This window comes from Echeneis naucrates, chromosome 14 (assembly GCF_900963305.1).
Source record: "Echeneis naucrates chromosome 14, fEcheNa1.1, whole genome shotgun sequence".
Lineage (NCBI taxonomy): Eukaryota > Metazoa > Chordata > Actinopteri > Carangiformes > Echeneidae > Echeneis > Echeneis naucrates.
The window spans coordinates 8,744,473-8,752,297 of NC_042524.1; the positions used below are offsets into that span (position 1 = coordinate 8,744,473).

Below are 7,825 nucleotides of genomic sequence, written 5' to 3' on the forward strand. Positions count from 1 at the left end.
CCGTCTACAGCCTTAAAACATTCCAGCAGAATGTCATTATCCTCCTCTGGAGCTGAAATGGTCAGCTTCTCTGTCCACTCCGAGCATCTACATTTCATGTTTGCAGTTTTACACTTATTAAAGGTTGGCAGCAGCTCTACCTAGAAATCTGTGGATTTCCTTTAAAACACCAGCAGCAAACAGCTAATGTTCTCTTTGACGCATTGCTGCCTGCTTTTCTTTTGACTCATTCAGTTATTCAATCGGTCAATCATGTGGTAGACACAGATCAGAGACTTAAATTAATCCACATGAGATGGACACACACACAGGCTTAGACTCCAGCAAATCAGCTATGGGATGTGATAGAAGTGGAGGTTGGCAGCATGAATGAACCTGAGCAATCTGCAGAAATAATGTGATGTAGTCTTGTTAAAGCTGTCTTGTGAGCAAAGAGGGCAACTACCCAGCAGTACATTGAATGTGTGTTGTCTCATAACAATGTTAAAGTATGTGGGAATTGCAGGGGAACACCAGAGAAAGAGGAAATTTAAAAAATGGGGTTTTTTAAATTAGTTTTGATGAATGGTCTATTTTAAATTGGAAAGAAAGAAAAATCCAAATTGACCTCAGTGCTATTCTATTTAAAAAAAAAGAGAGAAACCCTTAATGATGTGTGACTTTAAATATACTTTATATCTTAAAGGTATGTCTCAGGGTCATACTGTATCTTGTGAAGATCATTTGAGTCCAGCAGCTATTAGTCACCCATCTCTACATGTGTAAACTTAAAATGCTGATAATAAATAGCCACACTAATTCACTTTTTTTAATATTTTTTTTTCTTTATTTTACAAAATACACAGGAAAAACAACTATTTACAGAAACTTTTTACATTAAGCAGAAGAGGCTGTAGAGCTTTTAGGAAAGATGATTCAGAAGATATTTTTTATGATCCCTTTCACTAAACTGAGTATTGTACATATAACGGAAGACAAGCAAAAAAAAGTCACCAGATAATTTTTTGACACCATCAAATATGAAGAACAACAGAAGACTGTATTGTGAGGTTAGGTATTGGTAGGCTTGGATGTATTCACTACTATGATCGTGTAAATATAGCTTGGCAAAATAGATTTCCCCTCTGATTATAATTCAACATCATGATAAGTCTGAGCATCACAATGGCTTGAGCCAGCCAAAAACAAAGTGAATGAACAGCATGTCCGTCAATAGCAGTGCTCTTCAGCATCTTCTCTTCATCATTTCATATCAGGGTGGGTAGACGGTGGGCAGAGCACCCCAAACAGGAAATGAATGTCAGGTAACTGGGCAGTTGCAGATTTAGGTGGTGGTGTTTTAGCTTAAAGAATGCAGGCCACCTGTCACAAACTGAGGGCAGTAAAGTCGATCCATTCACATGGTGGGATGGAGGGTGGAGGGCGAAGGGGCCGGAGGACAACAGACCAGAACAACTTTATAAGTCCAAAGTGTTATCATGCTGTTCTGACCTGAGGCCTTCAGAGTGACCAGAGGGTTTGATCTGAGCCCAGAATTGTGTATTTTAGGCATTCTTCTAGTTCATCAACTACAAAACAAAAGAAGAAATCCAAGGTCAGGTTGAAACAAGCATGGACAGAAGCATTTAATGATGTTTAAGAGAAAAGATTCATACTGATTTGCATTCTACCTTCAGCTGTAGCTAAGACTTTAACACAATCCTTTCCAACACCTTGCCATATGTACTTCTTGTAGGCTAATTGTGTAACACTGACTTATATAAACACATTTACATCTAAATTGCCAGCAAGGTTTGAAACTTCCAACAAACAACTGGACTGCCATCATTTCAATGCCACATGAACTTGATGTCACAATCCAAGTTTCACGATTCATGAGGAATTTATCTATTTGATCTATCAACTAGCAACATTTACCTGAGGAGGAGTCACTCCACATGCTTGATGGACTGGTGCATACTTCATTGCTCAGGTACCCCATGCCTTGCATATTGTGATGGTACAAGTTTGTTTCTCTCTCCAACTGACTGCAGATCTGAAAGAGCAAAACTGGACTAAGTACAGCTACAATTTGAGTAACATCAATTGTTACACATTGGTCTTATAGTTTTAGGATGAGCCAAACAGGCAGAATAAGACAAACATGGGTATTCCTGTCAATGAAAAATGCATACTATTAGGAGTAGGGGCGAAAGTCAGTGCTTACCTCGATAATGTTAGTTTCGTAGTCTTCTCAAAAATTGCAACAAAGGGTGAAAGAAAGAAGAAGGATTGAACATTAGTACAGCACTGTGCTATTTTCAACACTTTTAATTTACTTCTTTTCAATTAGACTAATCCTAAAATATTTGATGGACAGTGTGACGTGTCTTACCGAAGGAGTGATCAGGTGAAACTTCAAATCTAGGGCAGAACTTATTTGTGAGGTGCTCAGACTCAATCTCCTCTGACAGCGACCATTCAGGAATTTCAGTTGGAGACGATGTGCACTCTGCAAAGGTGGTAAACATGAGCATTAAGTACATTTGGTCCAGCAGAATCCAGAAACCACAGCAGCCTCCACTACAGCCTAAACATTAGGAAATTACAGTTCTATGAAGTGCGTTCACCAGCTAGCTACTCACTAACTGCTCTGAGTTTTCTCGCTCACCTTGCAGGTCTGAGCACCATGTGCTGTCAACTGTGTTTTCCTGAGTGGCCTCGTCCGGTATTGATTCACCCATGGGAGACTGACTGTCACTGTAGTCTGTGTCCTCCTCCATCTTGACCGCTCTCTCCTAAAGGAAATAATAACCAAAATCAGATTATCTGTATCAGCGTGACTGCAGCATCATTTGAATAAGTGTCAAGACAGCTACAATGCAACGCTGCAACAGTACAATCGTCACAGTATTTACCTTCCTCCCTGACTTCTCTTCCTTTGCCTTGCTTCGTTTATCTGTGCAGATGAAAGGAAAATATTTTTGTCACTTGACATTTTAAATTGCTCATCGTCTGACTATTGGACAAACATAGAAATAGAAAAAAAAAAAAATTCAAGCAGCCAATTCTACACATTGAAAAAACACAAAAAACAACTGCTTTTTCATTTCCTGTCAGTTTCCTCACCTCTAGATTTTTGTGTAGCTGGCAGCATCCTGAAGACACGCATGGCTTGATGGCCCTTGTTGACGCTCTTGTCTTTCACCTCTACAATGTCAGGCAGTGAGTTCATCGCACAGCGGAAGTTGGCCTTCCACGTTTTCGGGTCACTGTCCTGGCCCTCGACAAATTTTCCTGCGGGATGGCTCTTGTTTAGTTTTGTGCCAGCTTCACACAACACAAAGGGATCGTTTTGTGCTTAACTCTGCAGTTGCCGTGTGTGTTCACACTTGCTCACCTGTGTGGATGGCCCACATCTTGAACAGAGAAGCGTCCTTGTCCATCTCCCAGCCATGTCGAGCTGCATGCTTCCAGGGAATTGAGAACATCGTCTTATCCTGCAATATATCAAGGCACACTCAGTTGGAATGAGGAAAGCCACACACTGAGCATGTGAGTACAAAAAAAATTAAAAATGCATAAACTGTAATATTACAAAAAGCAATGTATAAAACTTTGACGCTGTGCAGTAAAGGTAAAAAAATGCACACGTTTGCACACCAAACAAGCTTTTGGTTGTTTTTTGCTGTTGTTTGTTTGTTTTGTTTCAACCATATCTGAAATGTCATGAAGGGTAGAGTGATCAACACCAACTACAACTAACTGTTGCCTACTGTCACCTGCACATAGTGCCTGGAGTAGATTTAGCTGCAATTTCCCCCTTTATTTATTAATTTAAGCTTAAATCGCCAAAATTGTTCCCAACTGGTGCCTCAAGCAAGTTACTTTCACGGTAACATGCAAATATTATAACAATAGGGACGGCTGAACTTAAAAAGGACACCTGCAGCCAAGCCGACATCCCTTCCCATTGTAAATGTTGGGTGGGTGTTCCCTTCCAACAACAAACACATTTTGAAATGTGTGTTATCCTCCATTTATTTCAATTCACTGACAGAAAATGCGCCTGAGTGACACCCCAAAACAATCTTCCGCAGGAAGAAAGCAATCCTCTCACCTTGTCCACCCAAGTCAGACCCGGGATGGATTTGGACTCGATCATCTTCTCCAGCCATGGCCTCATCCTCATCCTGGACACGGGCATGTTTGCCTAAAATACGCAGAGAGACGGCTTTAGATAAGCGAGGAATGTTGAGGAATATGTCATAGTTGGAGCAAATGCGCTCCAGCATCTGCCCCAGCTCTCTGATTTACCGCCGCCTGTGGGGCCGCGCTCATAAGTGAGGTGGGTTCACGACCAGGGCAAGTCTTGGCGCACTGAGGAGTTTACGCGTGGGAGTCAACGCGACTTCAGAAGTTCACTTCAAAATTCAACTCAGATTTTTGCGCTAAAGAAATAAATCCATTGTGATTTTTTTTTTTTAAACATCTTGCAGGCGAAAACCTTCGCATAACATTTTTGCTATAACTTAGTTCCATCGATTTGGAGCCGTGCGCGCACAGTCCTCCTACAAAGCTCATCAGATCGTTTCAACTTCAGTCTCAAAAACCAATAAATCAAATCGGGATATTTGTATGTTGTTGCAAGACTACTCAAAATTAGCAGTTATAAAGTAATAAAACTGTTGAACATGAATATTTCCGTGCAAATAGTCTTAGATTAATATCAGAGCACTTACAGGCTTTGCTTCTTTTGTGATCCGTTAAACGACAAAAGTGCACAAAGTAATCCGACTGGCCTTGTTCCACAGATGCTTCTGGTGCTTATGATATCCACCTAGAGGATGAAGTGTCAACCCTGTACAGCAGAACTTATATACTGTCCGGAGCGGGATTTTCCCCAACCGGGCAGGAGGGCAGTCACTGAGCAGCCCACTGCAAGAAATGTTTGCACAACTGTTTTTCAGCGCATAAAAAAATAGGTAGGATTCAGTAGGCCTGTATGCTTTGCACGTTTCTACCACTGCATGTTCATTGCCATGTCATGTCTTCTGCTATATGTGGTCTTCTTATTGTCAATAGATGCAAGAAAAAAAAACACTTGACTTTGGTCAACAGGGAACATTATCCCTTTGTTATTTAATCAATACGATAAAGACATTCCAACCAGATTAATCTGCACCCTAAAAACGGATCTCTACTCTGCATATTTGCTCATCAGTCACCTCCTGTCCATCAAAACATGTGATTTGAAGACTCATTAAAGGATCAAATACATTGATTAAGTCAAGACGACTGCTCCGTTTCTTTTTCAGTGTTGACGCATGCGCTGTTGCTCCCCTCTACAGCAGCACCGGAGTTTCCGAGAAATCATGCTGTTGAGAGCAAGAAGGAAGTCAATAACAACACGGGATGATTATGGTCGGTTGTTGCATGTAGACGACACCAATAAACATACGTGAATTACCTGGCCTGATGGGCTTGGGCTGATGCTCACACACACACACGCATTTATATAACTATATATAACTTAACACAGCGTGCAGCAGATCTGCAGTGTTCTGCCCACTTTGCAGCTGACTGCTTTTTGAAAAGTTACGTTGCAACCTGCACATTTTGTCTGACTGACATTTTGATGTTTCTATCAAAATAAGTATAAGAGCAAGCTAAAGAACCGCAGCCTGTGGGGTGACACGATACATGTTGAAATATTAATAATGGGCTAATAAGTTGTGCAAAATATATTTTATTAGAAAAAAAAAAAGAATAAAAGAATGCGCATGTAAAATCGCCACCCCTTATCAGAAACACACACACGCACACAGATACTGCACGCACACATTCCTGCTGAGGATCAGCCCTTTAGTCTAAACAACAGCATAGCAGAGAAGCTGGGCATTTACAAGAAACGCTGCCGTAATTTCGGTGCCCGCTGGGGGCGCTGTGCCGCAGGTTGACGGCTGAACGTGGGCCGCTCCGGGGGTGCAGCTGTTGGAGGAGCGGCTGCATCCGCTCAGCGAGACAGGAGGGGTCAACTGTAACACGCCTCAATGCACGCGCGCGCACACACACACACACACACACACAAATAAGAAAAATAAATAAATAAACAAATTAAACGGCGCGCGAAACTGCAACGGACCGTCTGGTCAGGATAGACATAACCATAATTTATTTCATGTGGCTGATATTGTTGTTTTTTTTTTTTTTGTTTAATCGGACAACGTGCTCTGCTTTCTTCGTGTGAACGTGTGAAAACCCCGCGGCAGATCTGCAGCAGCCGCCGCCATGTTCGGCCATGTCGGGGCTTCCCGCGTGTTGCGATCGCGCGCGCTCGTCATGTGAGGCTGGAGCGCGCGCCTCTCTGGGAGGGAATAACAGGGAGTTTTCCTGCGGAGTTTACGCCATCGCCATCACCATCACGTAGCCGGCGGGATTTCCCAATGAAGGCAGAGGCGCGGATGTTCGGGGGAAAAATCATCCCGGTTATGTGGCGCATTAGCCGCCCTGTGTCCGCAGGGAGGGGGAGGGATTTATAGGAATTCACTGGCTGAGGGAAAACAGGTGTAGCTGCGCTGCTAAGGATCATTTAGGTTACTGTAAGGTGTTTGTAGCGCGCATTTCCAACTGGATTTATTACAAAAGGCACATGTACAAGCAAACTTCCAGAGATCAACGAATAAATCAGACAGGAGATCATTAAAACCAATCCAGCCATATCCGTGTCCATTTCCTCACCGTTCATGTTTTCAGGCGAACTACTGGACAGTTTTCATCTTTCAGACCCTTGAAAATACTAAATTTAAACAGTCTCACATTAAAATCAAACTTTCTAGGACACATTTATACACACTAATAGTCTTATACATTCAAATTAAACTCATCATTCTGGCACCTGCACACATACGTGCGAAAGAACTCAATGTATTTAGGAACACAACCTACAGACAGAGACACAAGTCATTTAGTGTCTTTGTAGGTAATTTGTTCCTCTTTGTGGCTGCTTTACATACAGTTTTATTTGTTTGACTGACTCCAACAGAGCCTGAGATATGAGGCCTCAATCTGTTACCCAGCTCTGGCCGTGTTCATTATATAACTGCATCTACAATATTTTCAAAACCACAGTGATGCCATCCTTTACAGTTCTCCTCACACTGTATACAGTGGAGGTTATTCTGATTTAGGCCACCTGCAAGGATAAGACAGTAATTTGAGGCTTTGGCATGGGGCAAGCTGCTTGAGTATCCAATCCTTTTCCTGTGGACCATCTGCTTTGACAGCTCACTGACACTGGATCAAGTCAAAGCCCTCGTTAGTTAGCATTCAATTACACAGCAGCCTCCTGCAAGGTGGGAGAGTTGGGGAGTGGAACAGAATCTATCTACTTGGCTATCTGTGTCATTCTGTGCCCATCAAGGTGACGATATCAGGGGAATAACGGCCACATGTGTTACACAATATTTTGGGCACATAGCTATCGTTGTAGTGCAAATATTTCAGTTTGGGTGGAAGACCTTCTTACTCACTCACTCATCTTCATCTGCTTTATCCATATCCGGGTCGCGGGGCTGCTGGAGCCAATCCCAGCACACATTGGGCGAGGGGTGGGGTACAACCTGGACAGGTCGCCAGTCCATCACAGGGCCAACACACAAGGACAAACAGACAACCACTCACGCTCACATTCACACCTATGGTCAATTTAACGTTGCCAGTTAACCTAGACATGCATGTCTTTGGACGGTGGGAGGAAACTGGAGTACCCGGAGGACCCAGGCTGGGAACCGAACCCACAACCTTCTTATTGTGGGGTGACAGCTAACCACTACGCCGCTGTGCT

The 7,825-nt window shown here is 42.7% G+C and overlaps 1 protein-coding gene across 3 annotated transcripts; it reads right to left on the bottom strand.

Moving 5' to 3' along the window:
- Positions 1-803: 803 nt before the first annotated feature.
- On the bottom strand, positions 804-4,862 carry irf1b (interferon regulatory factor 1b). 3 transcript variants are annotated; one of them, XM_029519572.1, is made up of 10 exons: positions 4,722-4,862; positions 4,100-4,192; positions 3,380-3,479; positions 3,109-3,276; positions 2,898-2,938; positions 2,651-2,777; positions 2,375-2,491; positions 2,207-2,229; positions 1,918-2,035; positions 804-1,568 (listed from the first exon to the last, which is right to left on the bottom strand). In XM_029519572.1, the coding sequence occupies exons 2-10, from the start codon at positions 4,184-4,186 to the stop codon at positions 1,501-1,503; spliced, it is 849 nt and encodes a 282-aa protein (XP_029375432.1). In that variant the 5' UTR covers positions 4,187-4,192; positions 4,722-4,862; the 3' UTR covers positions 804-1,500. The 3 variants fall into 3 exon arrangements, with proteins under 3 accessions (XP_029375432.1, XP_029375433.1, XP_029375434.1); XM_029519573.1 differs by having other exon boundaries at positions 2,207-2,232; XM_029519574.1 differs by lacking the exon at positions 1,918-2,035.
- Positions 4,863-7,825: the final 2,963 nt, after the last annotated feature.

Excerpts from the sequence above, each read along its gene's own strand:
- irf1b (XM_029519573.1), bottom strand. The coding sequence starts at position 4,186 with ATGCCCGTGTCCAGGATGAGGATGAGGCCATGGCTGGAGAAGATGATC. Across the intron at positions 2,778-2,897 it reads AAGAGAAGTCAGGGAGGAAG|GAGAGAGCGGTCAAGATGGA; the intron begins GTAAATACTGTG and ends TATTTCCTTTAG. Across the intron at positions 2,233-2,374 it reads TTCACCTGATCACTCCTTCG|AAGACTACGAAACTAACATT; the intron begins GTAAGACACGTC and ends GCAATTTTTGAG.